At 37.2% G+C, this 25,316-nt stretch overlaps 1 protein-coding gene across 1 annotated transcript in view; it reads right to left on the reverse strand.

The window, feature by feature from the left end:
• MYO16 (myosin XVI) overlaps positions 1–25,316 on the reverse strand; it is a 257,006-nt gene that overhangs the window by 44,216 nt on the left and 187,474 nt on the right. The window contains exons 27-31 of the mRNA XM_065741050.1: positions 18,496–18,595; positions 9,182–9,278; positions 5,635–5,881; positions 3,456–3,763; positions 473–1,672 (exon numbers count right to left, since the gene is read on the reverse strand). Coding sequence (XP_065597122.1) covers positions 473–1,672; positions 3,456–3,763; positions 5,635–5,881; positions 9,182–9,278; positions 18,496–18,595 — 1,952 coding nt within the window. The remainder of the gene's footprint in view (positions 1–472; positions 1,673–3,455; positions 3,764–5,634; positions 5,882–9,181; positions 9,279–18,495; positions 18,596–25,316) is intronic.

Below are 25,316 nucleotides of genomic sequence, written 5' to 3' on the forward strand. Positions count from 1 at the left end.
CCTCACGTAGAGTTTCCAGTCAGATTACAGGAGCTTCTGTCTCACTCCCTGTCACTGTCACTGTTTTCCAAATCAGGAGACTGAGCCTTATCTTCACCTTTCATCACATTTATCCTGACATCCTATAAAGGACAGAGATTCTCCTTAATCCTCCTTTTGCTGTTGAGGTCTTTGGATTGATATCATAAACTCATTTTCACATGATATGTAACATCTGTGCTTATTGTGTCGAGACAATATTGGAATGTTATAAACTATCAATTTAATTTTGTGTCAAACCAGTGTTTTGGTAAAAGAAAAACTGATATCTCAGAGAAAACCTGAAGGCCGACATTTTTCATATGCAACAAATTCCATGCATTTCTTACAACTACAATAATCTGTTAAAAAAAAAAAAGAACAGTTTTCTTTTGTTTTTTTTACCTACTCTGTCACTTTTTAAAGTAAAATTGTTCTGGTGCAGAAGTCTTACCTTCTGGCTCCCTGATCTTACGTCCTGCTGCAGATTTCCGTAACACACTCCGTCCTGAGTTGAACAAGCTTGCTAACTCATCAAGGGGACTGGTCAATGACCTTGAGTTTGTAGGGCTATATGGAAATGATGATGAATTAGAGTTCAGTTTTCTGTGTTCTGCTCTTGCCACCTTTGGGGAGTAAGGCAGTTTGGAGAATGGAGAAGGTGAACATCCAAGCTGAGCAGGGTTTGGTCTCTGAGGTACTTTTGATAGATCTGAGTTTGTACCTGTTTTCCCTGTATTAATCAGAAAACTAGCACAAGGCTCTGGAGGAAATGCAAAATGTGTGGAAGCCCGATAGGAAATAGGAGGTGGTACAGGAGGAGGAGGTGGTGGAAGAGGAGGAGGAGGTGTTGAAGGTGGAGTCACTTTGCTGGAAACACTGAACACAGCCAAGCCTGGAGATGCTGGTCTTTCACTCTCTCCTTTTTGGCTTTTAGAGTACTGTGGTGATAATGGACTTGAGCCTTCTGACTGCACAGGGTATTTTAGGTTAGTTTCTAGGACAGGAAGCTTTTTAACTTCTAGTGGAGTTAGAGGTGATTCATCAGAAGCAGGTGAACATGTGACAGGAGTTGGAGGAAATACCAGAAGTGGTGGCCTGTGAGGGAGCAAATTAGGGAAAGGGGCTGGAATGTCACACGAGTCTTTGTAGTTAAAAGCTGCTTGACTGTTTCCATCCATTGTTCCATCTTCAACACGAACATTTTTTTTGCTTTCAAACACCAGAGGAGGAGATCCAGTTGCTATTGGAATTATTCCATTACTGTTGCTTCCTTCTTCTGGGAGAAAATACTTCATTTCTTCGTATACAGACTCTCCTTGCTCTGGGCTTTCTGCTTCAGTAGAACTGTGTTTCATTGCATTCCCTACCATTTCAATATAGACAGGCTCATTTTCTTCCTCTTCCTGTGACATATAGAGACTCAATGTGCCATGTTGTGGCACATCAGCAGAAGCTGCTCTCTGTACTGCCGCAGTGTCATAGCTACCTGGTTTGGCTACTGTGTTTGCCTGTTTCACATCTCCAGGCTTTTGGCCAGGTATTTCTTCGTAAGAGCCACTGAGCTTTGTATTGGGACTTCGTTTTGGTTTTCTCGGGGGTATTTTTTTCATGGTACTGTAGTCATCACTGTGTGGCCTTGGACGGGTGAGAACTAGGAAAGTGAAAAAGGCGTGTGTTATTAACAGACTGAAATTAGTTTTTTCTTACACAGGTCTAGTACTTAAGCTTTCAAATCTTGCACATAAAATTTTAAAAGCAGTTATGTACAAAGGAACTCAGTCAAAAGTATACATATTTCAGTGAATAAAATGCAGAACTTTCAGCATTCCAAACCACAAGCTTTTGTTGCCTGGGTAGACAATCTGCTTTGGTAGCCTCTACTGTCACGAAAACTATCACACAAGGAGATACTTCCTGGAATCCAAACACTCACTGCAAGGTCTGTAATACATGGAAATATGTGCTTGCTATTCCTTTTGCCCCAGGGAAGAAAACACAAGGGTGTGCTTTTAACTAGGAGCTTCAGCATAGAGTTTCTGATACGCACGTTATCATCAGTAACTGAAATATCTGACTTTTATGCAGTATATAAAACTCTTAACTATAGGCAGATTTTATCCCTATCTCTGCTTCTTTTGTATTGCTGGTGTGGAAATAATTTTTAAATGTAGGGAACCACATAGCCTAGGGGCAATTCCTCAACCGAGTATGCAGTTAACAAAACAAAATGTCTTCTCACAGCCTCCAGGCACAGATGGAGCGGAGATAATAGATACCAATCATCAATAGGTGATTAGTCTTTTAAGATAAAATTTAAATGGTGTAAATCAGAGCCGGTTTCAAACAAAGACTTGGGAAATACATAATACTTGGAAAATGAGCACAGCAGGGAAACTGGCCCAATTGTTTTGCGAGCGCATAAGCATTACTGCTAAGACCACACAAACATATCTTAATTGTCATTCTTTCAAAAAACTCTGCTAGAGTTTTTTTTTTTGCTAAATCAATGATTTCTTCCAATGCTGTGCACAGAAAGCCTAAAACAATGCACAGTTCCATCATCTACTGTACTGGACACACACGAGAGATCACCTCATCTTACAGGGAGTTTGAATAAGCAAGGCAGAGGTTAGGAAAATGGACCTGCATCTAGTAAACTGGGCATGAGTAATTATTTTTTGAGAGAGAGGGAGCTGCAAAGCTCTGCAGCAAGTGTGCAGGCATAGAGAATGGTTACACGTAGCTTTAAAACCAGCCTGAAGAATCTTCCTTGATAGGCTTAGAGGATACTTTACACAAATCAGGACAAGCCAGGCTTATCAAGGAAAAGCAGAATGTCTACCCTCTCTTCATCTTCCAGTCATATGTTTCAAATGTGTAGGAGGACAGAAAAGCTGCAGTCAAAACTGGACTTAATGCACAGTAACACACTGCAACTCTTCTGGGACTTTCATAGCACTTTCATTCCAAACAAAAAAAATCACCATAAGCAAGGTATGGCACAAACAAAAACCACTGAATGCACAAATTATTCCTGTGAACACAGAGAAAAAATAAGAGAATGTTTAACTTGGTGTAATTCAAGAATCTGGCATTCTGTATTAGCAACGCAAGATATTCTAACAGTTTAAAAGGTGAAAAAAAAATGGTCAGTGGGGTAGAATAGCTGGAGCTGACAAAGATCATTTGTCTCCAGAGGGAATTCAACAAACAGGCTCAGGTTGTTGACAAACGAGGCCATTAGAACACATGAGCAGTTATTTGCTGATTTGGAGCAAATGATAAATTGACTACCTTTATTTACTGCCACTGAACTATTTCAGGGAGGCGGGGCTTTTCAAAGGCGCTTGACCATGTTTCAAAGGATCAAAGCGGAGGGAATAAATCAATAACCTAGAATAACTTTTGTGACGCTTTCCCCCTTTCTGCCTGACCTTCATTAGCGGCCTCCTTAGAAGCCGCCGACAAGCAAGCACTGACGGCCTCATAGGAAGCGCTCAGCCGTGTGTTGGGGTCCCGCTTGGGTTTGGGAGGAGGCTGTTTCCGTGGTGACGGCAGGCTGCCACCGTCTTCCATGCTGAACACTGAGTGCAGGGATGGGGACCTGATGGACGACCCGGCCGCAGAATGTACCAAGCCGTCCACCGCCATGGGGACGGGCACGGAGCTGGAGTGGAAGTGCTTCGGAGCTCGGTGGCCAGCAAAGCCGTCCTCAGGGAGCTTCCCACCCTTGTCTTCAGCTCTGAAAAAACACGGAGGAGCGGCCCAGATGCATTATTCAAGTGGTAACAATGAACCTGTTCATGCAAACATAACAGCAGCTTTTTGGTAAACAGCCTCCTGCCTCCCCTGCTGTGCGGAGGGGATGTGTGTAGTAATCTCCTGACAAACAAATCCAGATCAAGCTGCTAGCTTTCCTCCATTTCCTGTTTCATGATAAATTGGGACACTGGCTTGCTTTTCACACAGATGCAGCTTTCCTTAAGCAGTTTCACATTGTGGATCAGACGCTCCGTGAATGAATTGTTCACACTTTGATTGTTGCACACAATCAAAAGCCGCGTTTCCAATCTGAATGATAATTTCTGGGAAATCCATTTTAATGGAAAGTTACTGAGGCAGCAAATGCTGAGCCTTTATCACTATTTTCTGAAAAGACAACAATAAATTCTATTTAGATAATGCAAATCTTTAAAATATTAATGACCCTTTTAACCAGCTACATTGGCTGCCTGAACAATTCCACACAGATATTTACATATCCTCCTGTGGAGGTTTACTTGATAGCTATCCCTTTTAAGATATTAATTATGACATTATGTGTAGTTACTTCAATCACAGTTTTGGACTTTTACTTATTCTCTTTTTTTTTTTTTTTTTTTGCTATTTCAGTATGCATAGAGAAATGATGTTTCTCAGCTGCTCCCAACAAACCGATTTTTAACAGAAATTCTTCAAACATTTTACTCCTCTAAAAATAAAACATTGAAAACTTTTCAGCTTGGAGTGTCAGCATATTAGATAGATGTCCATAACACGATTTTACAAACTGCCAAGCACTTTTTTTTTTTTTCAAGTTGTATTTCTACATGGAAGATCACCAGCAGGGCTGGAACTCATGCACAGGATATAGCCAGCTGCCCATGTAGTAAATGACACAGCTAAAGATGAAAGTGTGGTGCTCAGTGGATAATTTGTTTTCACTGTAATGTTTAATTACAGTCTTTCCAACAAAAGCATTTCCTCCAATATGTAATCACTGGGATATTTGAAGCTAATTAAGCAGATGCACTGCCATTTTCACTTCAATAAAGTCACTGACAAAAACAATGAAAGCAAAGGCAGTTGTTCCAGATGAGAATTAAGTTTCTATGGAAAAGTAAATATTTGTATGTCCAGCAAGCTACTAGAAGCTTTCCTGCTTTTGATACATACCTGTTATTAACTGCAAATGCTACCTTTGCCAATTCAGGTATCTGAGAGAAAAAGATCTGTGACTCCATTACTGGGGAAAAGCTCTCCAACCATTCGCTGGATTTGTGAAACAGGTGCTTCTGAAAACTCTGATGGGAGCTAAACAAAAAATCTTTCATCTATTTTTAAATAAGAGGAAAGAATCCTCTTTACAATCTATGTAGTTCATTGTATAATCAGGATTTCTTGGGCTGCACTTTGTTGTATTTTAATGCCTTCTTGGCCACTTTTCATTATTTTGGCAATTTCCCCACAATTTTCAGTTAGATGAGTTTTGCTTTTGTTTGGTTGCTCTGTTGAAAGTTCAACGGTAATCTATTTTTCTACAAATTAAAAATTTCTGTAAAAAATAAAAGCTTCAGAGGCTTTAATAAATTTGCATAAAGCTCAGTCCACCCTGAATATGATATTACGGGTGCCCTTATGTTTCTGGACTTGATTACCTTTCCCAAAGAGCAATGGTGTCTAGCACTGATCTGGGTTGAATACATACTTGAAAATGCTCTTGCAATTTTCAAGTTATGCTCAAGTCATTTATGTGTCTTTAAAAGTGTGGAAGGAAATCATAAAATGGAAGAAATGCTTTAATTCCTTGATATCCAGCACAGAGTATACTTTCTCAAAGCCACATTATCTTACCTTTTGTTGACTTCTTCTGGTCTATTTCTAGCCTCTAGCTTTTCCCTGTGGTAAGCAGCATTCATCTCATTGCGAATCCGGTCATTTTCCCGAGCAATGTCAGAAGCATTCTGAATGACCAAGGCATCATATGTTTTCAGCCCCATATCTTCAACAGTCTGCAAAAAGCCTTTGACTGAGGTCATCTCTTGCTGTTTGATGCTCATCTTCCGTAGCACACGCTGGCGAGCTAGAAATCCTCTCACAACTACCGTAACAGAAGAAAAAATAATGGACTAATGAAAGACAACTAATTAATTAGTGAATAACGAATTTACTGCGTGTTCTGCTGTAAACATAAGTAAATCAAGTTGAGTCAACAACTTATACAAAGAATGAATGAAATGTACGTTGTATACAACATACAAAAGTGGATGTGTCTGGTTTTCCACTTCCAGTGCTTAAAACAAAGGATGACAGCAAATTTCTTTACAAATTTAAGCTACCATAACTCAAAATGGTTAATTTTGCAGAAAGTTATTTTTGTCTCCATTACAGCTAGAAACATGGATATCTGATGCAGAAGCATATACTTAAAAATGAAAGGTCAAAAGATCATTTGTTTCAAAATAAAACACTAAGTAAATGATAATTGCACTGAATTTGGTAGAATTAGAAGACTGTATCTGATTATATTCAAGTATTTTTGACCAAAAAATATTGTGTACCAAAAAAAAAACCAAACCAAACCAAAACAAAAAAAAACGGGGAAAAAAAATCCCAAAACAAATAAAAGATCTTTTACTGACACCTTTTTTTTTTTTTACTAATTTTCTTTCAGCAGAAACAATCAATGCACATTTCTGAAACACTTCTGTCGCATCATTTCCCTTTTTCAGCTTAAAACTTTCATCTATGTTGAATCAGCCTTAAGTATCTATTAGGCCTATTTTCTTACACTCCTTGTCAGCCTTCTGTTTTTGTGTTCCTTGTGTAATCTTGTGCTTTCTGTGTTACCTTCCCAAGCATGTATACACAGTACAACAGTGTCTAGTGAACCTAAATACCTCCTTATTCTCTGAATTTTCAGAAGTACCCAGCTGATCAGAAACACAGGGGACAGAGACTTCTGGGGCCATGATGAATCCAGCACCAAATCAATCACTCTACGTGGAACTAGTGATGTTAGTATTCCTGGGCACACGTCCTGGCTTGGGAGGAAGAGCTATGCTAAATAAAGGTGTTTTGTCTGTGTGTTTGTTTTTTTAAGCTCCCCAAGATGATGTTTCTTTCCAGGTCTACAATAACTGCTGTGTACCTCTCAGGAAGAACAAGTTTTAAAATTATTTTCTTGGTACTTGAAATATTGCTGATTTTCAGTAGCTCAATTTATGGGTAACCACACAACAAAACAGGTCAAATTTCATGATTCCTTATTATGTTTATGCTCATTTCAGTCAACTCAAATTTCTTGATAAGTAAACAGGAAGGAGCCTGTATAGGATATCGATTTGAGTTTCAGAGATGCTAATGAAAATATTAAGGTTGTAATATAGAAATGCTACCATGTATAGGGGCTTTTTAACAATGTAATTCAAAGTCAGTCATAGAAGCGCTTCTGAATAAAATTAAATGATAGTCAAATACAATTAATCTAAAAGAAAAAAGTAAACAGAGGATGATACAACTAGCCTTCTATGAATGTAAGTTGATGCTGAATGAAATAAATGGACAAACTGAGAACAATGAAAGGCATTTTCTGTCAACTCCTATATCATCACATATTTAACATAAGATTTTGTTTTTACTTTTCAGAGATGCTCTGTACCTGGCTGACACAATATAAGAAAGAGAAATTTTTGGGTATTAATACTGCTATCATCCAGAATTCACTGGGTTTGGAAAAAATAATGTTCATATACTTTGGAGCTATCTACAATGGATAATTTTGAAAGTTTACTTTTTTTTTTTACAATCATAGCCAGTTATGTCAATCTCCAGAGCTACCTCCTAGAATAAAATTTGACTTCTTAAAACCTGAAACATTAATGCACTTACCCAACTGAGTCAAAAAGGAAATTAACAGCACAGCTTTTGTTGACACTTTTATGAGAATTCACAAGGGATATACACATTACTGAGTATGAATTTATAATGTTGCTGTTGAGAAGGTAATAGAATGGTACATAGAACCCTATCAGAATACACTGCTCACAAGTATGAAAAAATTCAAACAAAAATTGTTTCTCCATTTGAAGGGTTCTGTCTTCAGTTCAACACAGAAATAAACCAAACAAGAACAACAAGAACAACAAAACCACAAACAAACAAACAAACAAACAAAAAAAACCAATAACTATTTAATAAGTTCAAAAATTGCTGTGAAATGAAAACTGACATTTCCTGGATTTTTAGTGATCAGAATCAACAAGTATTGTACAGATTCTAAGACCGAGCTCTGAACTCGGTCCTCATTTATGCAGATCTACAGTAATTCTCACTTATGGAGATTAGAACAATTCAGGTTAGCATCCTCTGGACATAAAAATACCTAATTCTTTACAGTTCATCTAAGGACAAGTATCAGAATAATTAAAATTCCATGAATCTGGCTTCAGTGAATAAAGTTTCAAACACTGTGTATACAATGTACTGAAGTTAATTCTTAATCTATTTCAACTGTAATGTAAGACTTTACGAATGGTGTATTTCCCAACAGGTACAAAACAATATTCTCAATGACTCAATAGGAGGAAAAATTCCCATCGGTAGTTCTTATTCTTATTGGGAGAGGGAAGGCGAGAAAGACAAAGCCTATAAAATCTGACACACAAAACTACAAGATAAATCTTTTTTTTTCCCTTGATTTCCTTAAAAAATGTGTTAATGGGAAACACTGAAGAGAACAGTTAATTAGATAAATAATGCATTGTTTTAAGAAAGTAGATACTTGAGTTTCTGATAGGAAATGGAACAGTAGTAACAGGAAATCAAGAGACAGTGGATAGCAACTCCATTAAAAATGTGCCAAATAGACCAGTGTGATCTTAATAAAAACAAAAACAGAGAAGAAAAAGAAATACCTAAAAATTATATGAAAAAGCAATTTATACTACAAAAACTGCAACAGAAGGGGAGAAGACAACTAAACATATAAAATTATTAGGTTGGTATTCATAATATATTTGTACAGGAAGGTATTTTGTATCCTTGTTACCCTATTTGACTTGTGACACAATGTTAAGAGGTGATACTAATGCCTTTAAAAATCTATGAACATACTTGAAAAATGAAATACTCAAGCTCACATTAGTTTTAATTACAGTCAACAGTTTTCTGTAAAATTATGTTTCATAGTCAGAAAGTGCAAATGTTACTAATGTTTGTATCATTTCAAAAAAATCTGTATAAGGAGTTAGTTGGAAATACGCCCATAGGGAAATAAATAAAATACAGCAAGTATTCAAGGAAAAAAAAAAAAGAAGGTTTTTTTTTTTTTTGTTATGCAGTATGTTTCTTGTCAGTGTACAAAGTGACAGCTCAGGAATACTTGTTCTGTAGTTGTTACCTTTTTGGCAGGTTATAATTTTCTTCTGAAGCTGAAGGCACAAATCGTTGAGATGGTCAGCTTGCCAGTACTTAAGAAACACTTTTCGGACTCCTATCTAGAATACAAACAGCGGGGAAACCTTCACCACCAACAAAAAAGGCCAAAATAATGACAAGAAGATAACAACAGTACATGTACAATCCTGCTGAGGGCTGAGATAAGATCTGCAATATTAGACTAGCACAATGCCAATAGTTGTATGAGAGGTAACATCACTTGGTTGAATAAAGATGTATTTGGAAAGGATAAGCAAGCTGTCAGACACACGTTCCACCTTCAGGTCCAGAACAATCCAGAACAAATACTACAATCAAGGTAAACACAGGTTGGAAAATAAAGCATTCTGAATGTAATTACAATAACAAATTATAAAATATTTTAAAATATTATAAAATTAATTAAAAAATAAATTGTTAGACAATTTAACAGAAAATAAGGTTTAGCTTTTATAAAACATGGGGATGTGAGCGAGGAAAAAGGTGAGAAGCTCTAAGTTCACAGGTAGAAGAAAAGAGTAACAGGTGGTTGCCATCCATGGATCAGGAAGGATTCAGCCCAAGTTGGCAGAAACTCACTGCCATTACTGAGAATGATTCCTAGTGTCTCATAAAACTACAAATCCTAGTTCCCAGAGCTGCATGCTGAAGCTGTTCCACCAGTGTCCTCTTAGAAACAAAGCTGAGCAGTCAGAGATACATTCGTGAAAATTGTTCTCCTGCATACTAATTGTGTGCATGAGCTTACTCTGGTGCTAAGCAGTTTGGTTTAATTCATCCAGTTCTTAGAGGGTCTAAATAAACACAGCATCAGCAGATGCTCTTCCCCTCTTACAGAAAACAACAACAACAACAAAAAAACAACAACTTGTTACAGCAAAAGGAAATTTATTCTGAACATGATGAAACAATCCTTTTCTGTATAATCTTCAAAAGCATTTCTTTCTAATAGATGGCTTCAAAAAGGTAACAGATAAATAATGAGTTTCCTTCTACCGTTTTTCTTAGGAATTCTGTACAAGAATCCTTGCTTCAGTCCTCAGAAATAAAAAGATCAGTACCAGGTAGCCAGCCACTGAAGATTATAGGTTTTGTCTAGCTATTAATTTTATATGACTACTGACCAATTAATATCAGTCTGGTTGAAATTGCAGAGATATATTCAAACTCCTGCTTGTACATAGCTCACAAGATCATTCTCTTCATCGCACCACCCTACTGCACTTTTGTTCCTTCAGTACGGCTACTGGAGACAGCTGTTGGCAGGGAGACTTGCACACCTTTTCAAATAACTGCTTTTAATCCAGTCACTGTTGTCAGATATACTGCACTGGGAGAGATAAACTACTGAAAGTCAGGATATATTTACCATGGCTAATCTCCATTAGCGAAGTTCAGAAGTGGCTGGGGCACCTTTTCATCCCTCAGATTAGGGAATCTCTAAGAGAAAAACTACTTTGCATCAGATGTTAAGAATCTCTAATTCTGAAGTTTAAGTGGACAGACTATGTGAGCCATTAGCTTTTTGGTTAAAATCAGATGCACTGAAATGGCAAAATTAGAATTCTAATTTTTTTTAAATGTTCGTATCTCTTTTCCCAATAAAATAAGCCTTTTTTTGTTACTGCAAAGTATGTGAAGGCAAAGTGCTACAAAAGCATATTACTTGTCTCACCATTTGAGAAACTGATAAATAGGGAATAGACTTTCTTTGCATGCTGTAAAATGCATGGAACACCTATTTAAGAAAACTGTGCAGCTACAGAAATTCTGGTATATAACTTTGCTATTCCAGAATAACTCCTCTATTCAGACCATCTATTCTGGAGTAATCCTTCTACTTCACGAATTGAAGTTACTATTCCAGAACAAAATTGCCTTCATCCGAGAGCCCTGTTTCTAACAATCAAGGCTACCTAGTAAAATGGTGCCATTATGTTTACTTAAAACTCTTAAGACTCTTTTGAGTGATGCCTTATAATTTTATAATGTCATATCCACCTTAAGTAATTTCACTGAGTTCTTATCAGGCTTTCACACTCTGCTCTCATAGACATGGTCTCATCTTCACTTTCCTGACTGTGGATTTCAGACAGAAGTTTTCACTTTTTTTCCTGTGCTTTTAGCATTCTCTCCTTGCCTGCATCTTAGCACTCCAAATTCCTTCTTCATCCATCATCTGGAGCCTCCTTCATTACCAGAGCTTGCTACATTTCCTTAGGAATTTTTCATCTCTACATCTTCTTGAAGAAAAAGTAGTCAGCCACTTTCTTCACTTTAAATTTGCTTATCTTTCAGACATACAACTCCATGTAATGAACAAGCAATTTTTAGTGCTTTTTTTTTTGTAGCAAACCATGCCAATCTCCTCCTCTCCTCTCCTCTCCTCTCCTCTCCTCTCCTCTCCTCTCCTCTCCTCTCCTCTCCTCTCCTCTCCTCTCCTCTCCTCTCCTCTCCTCTCCTCTCCTCTCCTCTCCTCTCCTCTCCTCTCCTCTCCTCTCCTCTCCTCTCCTCTCCTCTCCTCTCCTCTCCTCTCCTCTCCTCTCCTCTCCTCTCCTCTCCTCTCCTCTCCTCTCCTCTCCTCTCCTCTCCTCTCCTCTCCTCTCCTCTCCTCTCCTCTCCTCTCCTCTCCTCTCCTCTCCTCTCCTCTCCTCTCTCCATTTTTGAATCCCCAGTTTACTTCCACAATACCAGAACATCATCTCAACTCCTCCCACTACATCCATTCTGTCACAAAGCTGCAAATTCTATAATAGACGCACATTAAAAATAAATAAATAAATAAAAACAGCCCTACTTTATTCTATTCATCTTTTCATCTTTTCAAATAACATACTGAACTATCCTTACTACTAGCTTTGGCTAATAAAGCTTTCATTTCCTTGCAAACATCACCTTATATCCAGAATTGTTCTGTAAGAATGACTGAATTATTATTCATATGGTTAACTGTAATAAAATTATCATGCACTTTTTATAATTAGCATTTGTATCTCAGTAGCTCTTGGAAAACCAATGCCTGGATACAGAAATTTCATTAAATTATATTCTTCTACTCTGATTACATTTCCTCTTTTTACCCCACTTGTTCTCTACACAAACCCTCTACACCACTTTGAAGCCTTTTTTCACCTTTTTGTCTCAAGCCTATGCTCAATCAACATCTTATTTCTGCCTCTTTTCCTCAATTCCCTAGAATGCTTTCTGTTTCTCCCTTCCTTCTTCATGGAAGTCTACAATATACCTCTTCATTAGACAAGATATTATGGCACCTGGACAGTAGAAGGGTTAGAAAAATCAGTTGGAGGAGACAAAAAGTTATATTTTGAAACTTTACAAAAGCTGTGATAAATAGCAATACTTACAGCAAAACTAACTGCATTTTCAATTAGTCTCATAATTAACACACGGATCACATCAAGTGAGTAACTTAGCTAAACACTAAGTTGTAATTTATTTTGCAGTATTCAGACACAAAATCAGACAAGACAACTGCTTGAGCTTATGGTCAGTGTAGCTTCAAGTGTTCACCATCTGGCTCCACAGACTCACAAAGCCAGTTAGGGGACATTCAAAGAGCTAGAGCTTTTTTCTCCCATTCCACACCACAGAAATGCAGCCACTGTGGTACCCCTTATACTAAGAACTTCATTAGTAGAAGCCTGCTACAATTTGTGGGTGAATAAAGTACAGAAGTACAGTCAATAACAATTTTTACATTCAGATGAAAGCTATCTGCAGCTTTTACATCGTATGCTAAGTCCACTGGGAGCAGAGATCTAGACAGAAGTACGTGCAGAAGACACTACTGTAAGATACTGGGTTCTGTTCACTTTGTCAGAGAAATTAGTTGCTCCCTGTTGAACTAAATCTGACACTTTCTGAAGCTGACCAAGAGCAAGCTCATCTCCCCACCTTCTGCATAGTCCTGAAGTTCAATGAAAGCAGTAGCACCAAAAAATCACAAAATTCCTTGGGTTGGAAAGGGCCTCACAGCCCCAACCTCGTGCCATAGGCAGGGCTTCCCCCCACCAGCTCAGGCTGCCCAGGGCTCCATCCAACCAGGGCCTGAGCCCTTCCAGGGATGGGGCACCACAGCTTCTCTGAACAGACTGTGCCACTGCCTCAATGCCCTCTGAGTAAATAACTTTCACCTAACGTCTAATCTAAATCTCCCCTCTTCCAGTTTCCTATCAGTACAGTTTGTGTCTTCTCTGACCATAAACTGTTTCCTGCTTACCTATGAGAACAAAGGTTAAAATCTTCTTGCCTAAAGGAAATCACTTTTAAATACTTTCTGGGCTAAAAAGTGCTCTCATCTGCGTCTGAAATTTTAATGTCATTCAGATTCCTGCAAAAGTAAACCATCTGTGAATTACAGTCATAGTTATTTTAATTAGGAAAGCATTAGGGTTTTAAATGTTATTTTTCAAAGTGACACATTTTTTAAAGATCATAAAAATTGTCACTGATGACTACCAAAGCTTCAATTACTGCTACAGGCCTCCAAATTTTTTTATTTTTTATTTTTTTCCTGGGAGGAGGGAGAAAGGATGTTCTTTCTTTCTTTTCTTTTCTTTCTTTCTTTTTTTCTTTTTTTTGTAAAGAAAAGGTGTAGGATGTAGAAGAACAGACATTCAAAACTAGGAATGGATGCTGAGATGGTGTGTAGGTGGCATGGAGGCAGTATTAGCTCATACTTAATAGGTGTCAAGGGAATCTGTAAAGCTGTTCTTTAGTTTAAAAAAGGCAATTTGTGGGAGTGCTGTGTGTTTCTGGCAGTACTTTCAAAATAGCTACCTACAAAAGACTGAGAACTATAATCTAATGATATTTTACACAATGACACACATTTTCACAGTGCATTAATGAAATGTAGGAAAAAAAAGTCTTAAAACTATTGTAAAATGTGTCTTTCTGCAGCGTATATGTCTGCAAAAATATTACAACGACAAACACATTTACATGGCACAGATCTTTAACAAGGACTGAAGTATTATTTTTAAAGGCTTACTCTCTCTGCTTTATTTGTTAGCTTTCATTTACACATTTTAAGAGCCTTCCTTTGTTTCTGGCAGACTACTGACCCTGCACATGATGAATAAATCCATAGTTAGGCATAGCTCTTTAAATATGAGTAGTCCAGTATTCATGGATGCAACGTTAGGTACTCATGCAAGTGCTTGCCTGGATTTAGAACTTCGGGGAGAAAAACTGTCATTCAGCTCTTTGGGAAAGGGCAGAAAAATGGACAGTCCTATTTAAAAAAAAAACAAAACATGAAGACTTCATAGGTCTTCACGCTGGTGAGCAGTTGAAAAGAACTGCATAACGGGAAAGGAAATTAATGGTAAGCATGAGATACACATAGGGAATAGTTAGTGGAGAAAACCATGTCCTTCCTTTACAGCAAAGGATGTTATGAACCTAAGATTCTATTATTTCTAAATTCTAGAAACAGACATAGCACTGAAAGAAAGAAGATGGATGTGTCTCCATGTGTGAACTGAAAAAAACTGGCAGCAGGCAATACAGACAGCAGTGGCAGAGAAGCTGAACCCTGAGGTGTGAGGCTGGAAAACTAAATTCAGGCAAAAATGAAATAAACACCAGGTGAAATATCTATAGCAAAACAAGAAGAAAACAAGAGAAAATAATCAGGAGGGATACAAATAGAGAAAATCAACTTAGAACAAGAAAAACAGACTCAGAGCCCAAATATGAGATAAAAGAATGAGAAAGGAAATAAGATAGAGCTGTTCTGAGGTCAAACAGAATGATCCATCCTATTATCAGCCCATGGGGACGCAATGGACTTTTACTGTGTAGCACAAAATAGTTGCAGGTGGTGGCTGGTTTGGGACAGAGCTTTCGTAGTACTGGTGAGGTCGGACTCACTCTGTGGCCATTTGTGTAACCAAATTATTTCCAAGAATACAAGGGGATCGTGTACTACCTGGACGTCATTTTGCTCACAAAATTTGAAGTATGGTGAAACATAAACACTGGTGTATTAATCATTTAGCATTAGTTTGGCAACTCCTTCTGGGATTGTTCGTTTTTATGTGATCTTCAGAATGGACTTAATTTTAAAACTGCCTCAAAGAAAACTGACTCTCAAAGCAGAGAATTAAAAAAAATACAAAAAACAAACACGCAAAAAACTTCCAGCACAGCTATTAGTAACAAACAAATAAATAAGCTTCCATGCAATTTATGAGGCTCCTGAAATGACTTTAACAATGTCTGCAGCTGTAAAAACATGGACTGGAACTAAGATAACATCTGTTCTATGCAGCTACCTGCTGCTGATTTGAAGCTTCAATAAAAAACATTCTAACCAATCTTCCTCTACTGCTTATTTTACATCTTTGGATCATACCATTCAAACTTAACACCTGTTTCAAACTGAGTGATCTCTTGTGTTCAGAATTCAAGGCTACTTATAAGAAGAAATCATTGTGGATTACAACAAACAGGCTAAAAATTGGAAAGATAAGCTCAGTTTTAAAGCAGTACTATCTTTCAACCAGGCAAGTATTCCTAGCAGTCAACGGCTGAGAGATTCACTTGTAGTGAAGTCTGGCCTTTGGAGAGCAAATTAAATTGATATAAAACACAAGTTGTTTGCATTCTGGCAAGCTCCATCTAAAGTAACTGAAGGGTTAACCGGAGACCACTGACCTTAGCTAAATAAAATGTAAAGCTCCAAGTTTTGATGAGAAAGCTCAGTAAGCTACAAGCTAACTCCCTTTTATTGAATTCATATTTGCAAGCTTAACAGTGTAAGGAATGATAATCCAAATAAATGAAAGTTTCCTTCTGTCAGTAAAAACAGCCAAGAATTGCTTGTGCTCCAGATTTCTCTCAAAGTATGTTAATGTTTGCAAGATAGTCATGGTACTGGGATGGTAGATTTTCATTATCCAATACATCACTGCATGACAATAAATGAGCAAATAATTTCAATTTCCTAATATAAAGGCCTTAAGATGTTCTGGAGAGCGGCTCAAAATTCAGCAGCCAGCACTCCCGATCAATTTGACTCTAAAGTTACTAGATATCATCTTGCTCCCTCCTCTTAAAACAGTAATAGCAAAAACTCTTGCTGACTACTCCAGGGGTTAAACATACTGTCTGGAACAGGAATGGTTTGTTTTGATTTACAAATCTGATTTTCTCGTATATCAGTTGCGCTTAAAAGTCACAGCAAGTAGCTAAGCTTGTCATGATCAGGTATATATTTAAATGGAAAGAACAGATCATCTAGGCTGCACAGAGAACTAGGATGTAAAAGCAGCCTTCCATTAGTAGCTCTGCATTTTTATAATTTCAGTAGTTAAGTGCATGGTTGAAACTACACTGTATGTCAGCTTCAATTAAACAGCTCTTTTATTGTCCTCGTTTAGTTATCTCCAGCTCAGCTTACCCATGTAATAGCAACATTTCATAAACCTATCAACACTTCTCTAATAAATGCTTCCCTCTAACACAGAAGCTGCCAAATCAAGCACAAAACCCTGGCCAGCTGATAGTGTTGGCTCTAATTCTTGACTAATAGTAGAAAATAAACCCAAATCAGATTCTTGTATTTGATCTTCTTCACTTGCCCTCAGTTTTTAAAGAGGCCACAGTACTTAGAAGAAGAGAAATCTGTTCTGTGAGTAGGTTTTGAGTTTTGGTGTTCTGCTGCCTGATGAAACACCCTCCAAACACAAGTTACGTGAGAAAGATAAATTGTCTAGCAGGTAATAAATACAAAAAAATATATATATAGTAATAATCAATTTCCTTTACTCATATTTGGGAACTCACTTCAGAACACTGAAATCAGTGTTCTCAAATCGCTTTTCCCTCCCCCTCAAGTTAATATGACTTCTCACAAAATGAGATAGTCAGGTAGGTTATCACAAGGAGGTTAAACAGTGTATTGTCTAGATCCATCCAGCTATAAAATCCAAATTTTTCCTTCTCCCCAACCCTTCTGTGGAGTTTACTGTCAAGACTGTCCTGTGATGATGACACATAAGCAGGTGGTTGATTTCAGATGTGTGTTGCTTTCTCCTAAACTTCATCATTCTCAATGTGGATATTTTAGCTATCTTTTTTTAGATGATTTATCAATCCAAATCTGCAACAGCTCTTCAGGGAAGTGCAGATAATGGTATTGGGGAAGATATTCTTTGACTTATTCATGAACCCTAGCATCAAACAGATTTTAAATTCCAGCAGTAAATTGTTTGCAGTAGTTACCACTGGCAACAGTGTCTGAATAAACTGGTTATATATGTAAACCCATATCTCTTGGGTGATTTTTACTGATGCACTGTAAGATTACTTTTTTCCTCTGGCTTTACTAGCTGACATCACCCTGGGTTCCTAATTCTTCTTTTCCTTACCTTTCTTCCCCCTCCTTCACCCTGTCTCTTTTTATTTTTATTTTTTTAAGAGTTCTTTGCATTAAAAGCATAGAGGAGATCACCCATGAAGACTGAAAATTGTATAAGCTTTCTCATTTAGGTTGTTATTTGAAGTTCAACTTTAAAGATTAGTTAAATGAATCAAAAATGATAATTGAGAGAGGGAGAGAGATTATGTGACACAGACTTTAGTCACTACTGGGTACGTGGCATTCCTATACATCACCTATACAAAACAAAGTTTACATTAACTGGACATATTTTCTGTAATACTAAATTGAGAGGATTTCTTAATTTTCTCCCAGTTTTTTTTCTTCCCAAGTATAACCATATTTCTCTCCGTTTTTGATAGCTCCTTTTGGCTTGGAAATTCAAATAGTGGGTTACTCTTTCAGACCTTGCTCCTTCAAGCTTAGTCTTTTACCCATCTGCTTCTTAGTCACTGAGTGACAGTAGTATAACTCTCCCCCACAAGCACACCTATTCTAATTATCTCCTAGAGTTTTGCTCCTTTTTCATATTGTTGTTGTGGGTTTTTTTTTATAATTCAGGAACTATTCAAGAGTTAAAATGCCTTCACCTGACACACTTTAAAAATCTGGATACAAATTCATAAAGTGTACATGCTTAACTAAACTCTTTTTCTTCCCACAAGAGTACACTGATTTTTTGACACAATGATCACAGCTACTCATTTGCTAGAAAACTCAGAAAATCATCTTGATTCTACTCCAAAGCATATATTAAATGTCAAAAGAATATACTGTTGCAAAGGATCTGGTGGCTTGCCACAATGGAAGTGACTCAGCTAGCTTGTTTAAAGAATGATATTTTAATTGCTTTGTAGATCACAAACCTGCCAGCCTTGTAATTTACACTGCTGGAGAACAAGACGACATCTCTCCTTGGCAGACAACTTCTTCTCTCCTGCTGCTGTATCAGCCAAATCTTTATACCTAGAAAAATCAGCAGAAATAGAGTTACTCTAATGTAGGCCTGGTTGACACTTTTTTTCAGACAATGTCAGTCTTCCTTTGACTTTCAACACGTTGATATCCAAACAGGGAGCTTAGCATTCTGCTAAGGGTGAAGTAAACAAGGAGGCCAACCACTTTCAACCTTTCATATTATTAGACACAGCCTTGGTTTACAATGGTGTGGAACAAGTGAGGCCTAAAACAGATTTATTTCTTGCCAATTCTTTTGATGCATTACTGAAAATCAATACAGAAAGAATGCAAAGCCTTACTGATTCCATTGGTACTGAACTGGGGCACTGAAAGGAAGAAAGTACTTCCTTTTTAAGTATGTGTCATATGGCATGGCTACTAAGAAGCAATTGAAAATAAAATGACAGTAATAAATATGTTTTCCATCAACCTAAAAAGAAAATTTTCTTCATTTTGAAGGATTTGAATGAAATTTCTTGTAGCAAAGAGACTATAAGAAACTTGATCATTTACACTACTGGAAAGATCAAGAAGAGGTTTTATTACAGCATCAGAGTACTTTGAAAGCATCCAACACTAGGTATTCTTATATATATATATAAAAAAATGCTCTTTTACGTACAAGAGAAAAGAAACAATGTAGGAAACAAGTTATACAAAGTCAAATAATGTACAGCATTAAAATTTTAAGTTATTACAACATACTACTATGACACTTATAAACTTCCCAAACTTTGATGCCAGGTATTACTATCTGTTCTAGAAGGCAGATCTATGTCTATATATAACTAGATGTAATGAGATGGAATGTTTTTTCATTATAAAAAAACTTTAGAAAGGGAGAGAATTTGCAAATAGGTCACATGATTAATTTACCGATGAAACACGGTGACATTCTGAAGTTAGTGTGTGCCAGCTACATTCCATGATTTTTTATTTGTTTGGTACTTTAGCACCTGAATGGACGTATCGCTCTAGTACAGCCCAGACCTGCTGTTCTGAGCCCACTCACTGTGACAGGCAGAGCTGCAGGGCTGGAATGATGCCATGGACATCAGTGGCCCCAGAAGCCATAAGCACCTTTGAAGCAATTTCCTCAGGCAAACCACTGTGAAACTGAAGCTACACTTTCAGTGTCTTGGAGCTGCACAGAGCTCTTGCAGTCTGGAAATGTCAACTGGTTTGGTAGAAATCCTGCTGAGGATTCTATGGCTTAGCTTATGATGGTAAATGAAATGTGAGAGGGATTGTTTCTCTGCCAAATAAATGTTTGCAGGAATGCTGGTTTGAAGGGGCCAAACTTCACTGGAGACCTTTCCAATTAGTCTAACATTTACAGTAGAAAACCAGGAACTCTAGTTTCCCAGTAGCCCAGCCATGGTCATGAAGACATTTGCTTGATGGATTGTTACTGAGACTGCGGCCATCTTGTTTCCATACTGGCACCAACTGAATTTTCTTAGAAATCATGGCTAATCACAGGTATTAGACAGACAAAAACTGGAAAGCTCAGCAGCTGCTGACTGAAACTAAGATGATTATTTAGCAGTGACTCAGAATCCGTGATGAAAAAACTGTGAACATGGACACCCTGAAGCTCACTCACAGGAGAAACACAGAGAAATGTATTTTATTCCCAGAGCAGCATAAAATCAGAATTTAAAAGGCTAAAATTCTAAGTTTGGTTCAGATTTACTTTATATCCATCCAAATCATAAGACTCGAAAGGATAACCAAACACTTTTCATGATTTATCAATTTTCATTATATGAAAAGCAAGGCAAAAATGGTTGACTTATTTTCCCCAATCTCAACAACCTTTGAAATTCCATTTCATCCCTCTGAAAGTCCCATCACTGTTCACAGTTAACTTATATCCCTTAGAGAGGCCCCTTTTCAGAGAAAGAGTGTGGGCCAGTGGTTGTGGTAGCAGAGGAAGAGCTAACTATGGACATTTAAATTTCCTTCCCAGTTCTGCCACAAACTTCCTTTGTAAACATAGAAGTAAATTATCATCAAAATGACTTCGTCTATAGGTTAGCTGTAGAAAAGCTGCATTCCTGGTCTGAGTTAGCCACCTAGTCCTCACAACAGGCTGAGAAGACAGGTCCTTCCATCACTGACTTGCTGTAAGCATCTTAGACATTCTTCTTAAAATGAGAAGAGATTGCCCTCTGGAGGCACTCTTCTCTGCTGACCACAGATGGGCTCAGAAGAGAAACCCAGGCTCTAGACCTACGCTTTCAGCAGCTTGGAGGGCTCTCACTCACAGGTCTACTTGCCTGATCAATTGACTCATCTACAGAGTAGGGTCTAAGAGAACTTCCTTATTTCTCTTACCTATATTTTTCAGATAAGTTGTCTATCTAAGCACCTAGAATAAAAAAGCACCTCTAGGTTTGGTATCATAATCTGTCATTTCAGATCACTTAATTTTATCTTGTCTACAGCTGTTAAAAAAAAATAAACTAAACTAAACCAAAAAATCCCACAAAATCTGTAGTTATTTTTATAGCCAGAATGGTTTCCTGATTTTGTTCTCTAGTGTTGACACTAGGGAAGTAACAGGAATGGCTGAACGAGGATGAGCAAACCACATCTGTTGGTGGCAGCCCAAATTTCTCATAGGCAAAAGTGAAGGTGTATTCATAAGCCTATATGTTTGTGGATCTTTTTCATTTTTTAACCCAATTTTAAATTAGTTAAAGTATTTAAAATTTCTTCACTTATGGTATTTTTCATATTTTAAATTTGCTTGTACCCTCAGTAAGTATTGTGTTAAAAACAAAACAAAATTGATAGTAAGCTGCAACGCATAAAAAGAAATAAAATCTTATAACAAACAGTGCTATTAGCAAAACACAAAACGGTTCATCTTTAACATATCAGATACTTTCTACCGTGAATGGAAGCTTATGTTACTGTGTAGACAAGATAATTTAATGTCCTGTTAAACTTAATGCTTTCATGATCTCAAAAATAGCAAAAGAACTTATTATTTGTCATATCTAATGTATCACAGAAAATAGTAATAAAAGTATGGAATTTATGGTGCAGGCTTGTACAGATAAATTTGAGTTATGTGCAAACACTAGGCCTTGCTTCTGGGGAAATGCAATCTTGAGAGTCTTTGAAACCTTCCCATACCAGAGCATTCTGCTATCTATGCAGCCCTAGTTCACTCAGGTGAATGAAAAATCCAATTAAACACCAGGCTTCTTCTTGATGACAGATCATATATTTTTCCCTACATAAATAATGCAGAGAATATTTGCAAGACATCAGAGGATCCTGAGGGACCCAGTGAGCTAGCCTGCTAACAAAAATCGTTAGTCAGGTAAAATATACTTTAGCAAAACTTCCATTGGTGAATTAGTTGTGACAACAGAAGACACAATTTGGGACATCATGTTGTAATTTTGATGCTTAAAATAGGTCAGAGGAATTGTACACTGTAAGACTCTGTTTCTTTCCACTGAGTAAAAAGACAGTGTAATGCTCTAGACTCTACCACAGACAGTGTATTCCTTACCCAGGCAAGTCAAGAAGCTGATAAAAGATTTCAGAGCCTAGCCAGAGCAAATAATTCACTAATGGACTCAAAACAAAATACAAACCAAGCAGATTTAAAGGATTATATTGAATCAGCACACCTCCACTACCATGCAAACACTAATGCAGTGTGCATTAGGAAATGCAAGACCTCTTTGCTCACACCTGCCTTCCATTTACAAGTTACCATCAGGGAGCTCTCCCCAGCTCCATCCACTCTACAGGAAATCAGCGTGTGATTTCCCCACCTTTGTTCCTAGCACCCTTCTATTCCCAATCTGTCATTTTTACACATCTAAATAGAAGAAAGTACTTAAGGCTAAACAGGCTGGCATTGTGAGCACTGACTGCCTGGCTGACACCCTCTGGCGTTTCAGAAACTGTGCTCTGACCTCTTCTCTTTCACTTCTCATTGATGCTTTTTATCTGATCATTTTCTCCCTCACTTCCCTAAGTGCACAGCTGACAAGACTCAGCAGGCAGCTTTTTTTTTTTTTTTTACCTGAGACAGAGTATTCCTGAGTTCAGGTTATGGCACAGTAACCCACAGTAATGCTCTCAGGCTCAGCGCGCTAATTGATTTACACGCAGTGTGCACAAAGAGGCTGTGGGGCTGTACTCCCAGTTCTGCATGCAGACCAAATCTTGAATCGTTGGAATAAACACCACACACTCGATTTCAATAGCACATCAACGTGATAGAAGATACTAATGGAAAGAACGCTGCAAGTACAAAGGGTACAAAAACAAGCAGCTCCAAATCAACAGCTTACATAAACCACATAGATGTCCTTGAACTGAAGACTCAGAACTACTTTATTTCTTTATTTTATGATATGCTTTCTGTAAGGTCTTTCAAAATGACCAAGTCAGAGATATCTACTGACTGCAGTCCAATATCCTCAGAGGATGACTGTTAATAACAGGACTAAAATCCCTCCTGAAAGCAAGTCCTTCTCTCCATATTTTTGTCTTGTTTCAGAAACAAAAATTGCATACGGCAGGCACTGAAGCTGCCTTACTGCAATGCTGAGTAACATAGTTATGCGTTAAATATCCAAATACAGCTTACGCACAAAAAACGTTGGTCCTGACAGTGTCCATCCATTGTGCTGCAGTTTCCTCCTTCCTGTGTTTACTATAATGTATCCTCTTTGCCAAGTCAAAATGGCATAATTCAGTAAGATCTATTTAAAAAGTAGCGAATAAATGAAGGGGATCCAAGTTAACCTGGACCATGCTAAAAGAAACGCAAAAATTGTCACCACTGAGAAATAGAAACAGGGTGCATTGTCTTGCTGAATACTCTTTTTTTCTTTCTAAACTTCTTTTCTTCCTTTGACAATCAGTAACAGCTTGATGTATTATTATGTCTGTGAAATATGTGGAAGAGATGGACTTTGTTTGCAAAACCTGTCACTATATGCTCATAACTCAAGATCTCAGTTTTGTTTGTTTGGATTTGAGGAGGATCGGGAGAGTGGGTTAGGCATGGTTTGTATTCGAAAAATCTATCAAGTAAGAGCTGAAATATCTAGAGGACCTATTTACTGCAGAAAGAGGGTAAATACAGGATGTCTGGAAATTTTTCAAGTGATGGGAATCTTGCAAAGACAGTTACCAATAAAGAATAGGATGGAATTTTGATTCATGTTATGTATGTATAAAGGATACACACTCATTCCAGTTGTTTTATATCCTTTTTTTTTTTTTTTAATTAAAGGAATAATCTAATTACTTTTGAAATATGAGGACAAGGGAAATTCCAGATAATTAGAAAAGGTGAAATAGACTATTTGAGTTTCCAAGAAAAAGAAAAAAGTTATTCAGCCAAATATCTGTACATCTATACATAACACATGCAAATAACTAGTTATCCAGCATGATTAACATATTAAGGCATTAAAACTTTTGGTCAGAATAAATCTGTGAGCAGCATGAAGTTAAAGATGACTTTATAAAGAACAGATTACAACAGACAAAATAGACTGCATTTGTAGCTTTTTTTTTTTTTTGAATAAAAGTATAAACAGGCTATGAATTTCACCTCTGTATGAAACAACCATTTTTGGACCAATTTTGTTTCATGCATACTTACAGAGATAATCCAGATTGGTGTGGACATGAAAATACATGCCTGAAGTGCAATTTACCTGACAGGTTTGTAATGATGAATAAGTATACATGGCAATACACCAAAACTTTACAGTACCTGCCTACTGCACTAGTGTAAAGATCTACAACAATCTTATACCAAGCAACGTAGGACTAAATGGCTAGATGTGTAGACCAACTGGAATTAAGAACGACAATAAAATTGAAGTCATTCTGGAAAAAAAGAAAAGCCGTTTTATTTTCTCTGGGTTAACATGACAGATATTTGCAGGCAGAAGGAAACCTGGAAAGCAATAATGCTGCAAGTGACCTTATAGCAAAGTTTCCAGTTATAATAGTTTTATCACAGAGTTTTTATTAATGCCATTAGAGGCCAGAAACTTTTCAGCTGATGAGATATTCTAATTTCCTACTTCAACAATTAAAATTTCACATCTTACATAAAGGCAAAGGAACATACATAGCATGCTTTAACATTCCTACGGAAAAAGGAAAATATACGTAGGTGACATAAATGGTATGTACCTGAGACTAAATAGCAACATTGAGGAGCAAGAAACAAAAATGGAAAAGACTCAGAAAATCTGCAGGGCATGTGGGTCAGCCATTTGTCTCGCATGGAGCTCAGCACAGACTTCTGAGGGAGGATCTGGGCTTTGAAATCAACTGAATCAGTGTAAGATTGCACAGAAAGTGTCCATCTGGAATATTTTAATGTAGACTAAATAATATATAAAATTAATATCTCATATAATGAAACAACTTTGTGGTAGGTGACAGATAAATTACTTACAAGGATTTTTTAATTTCCTTAATGTCATGGGTGTCATGGTGGTTTTTTGTTGGTTTTTTTGGGGGGTGGGGGATGGGTTGCATTAGGTTTTGTCATCCTCAATTTTTTCTAGATATTCAAATTTAAATTTCTGAAGGGAAGAAATAATGAACATATATGTCTTAATCCTAGAATATACATTCATATACTTCATGTAATTAAGCAAGGGTTTCCTCATCTCAGACAATGTGGCAGCAGAATAATAAATAGAATGTACAGCTCTTGAGA

Source organism: Cyrtonyx montezumae, unplaced genomic scaffold (genome assembly GCF_038088225.1).
Source record: "Cyrtonyx montezumae isolate F1298 unplaced genomic scaffold, pur_monq_1.0 scaffold_3, whole genome shotgun sequence".
Taxonomy (NCBI): domain Eukaryota; kingdom Metazoa; phylum Chordata; class Aves; order Galliformes; family Odontophoridae; genus Cyrtonyx; species Cyrtonyx montezumae.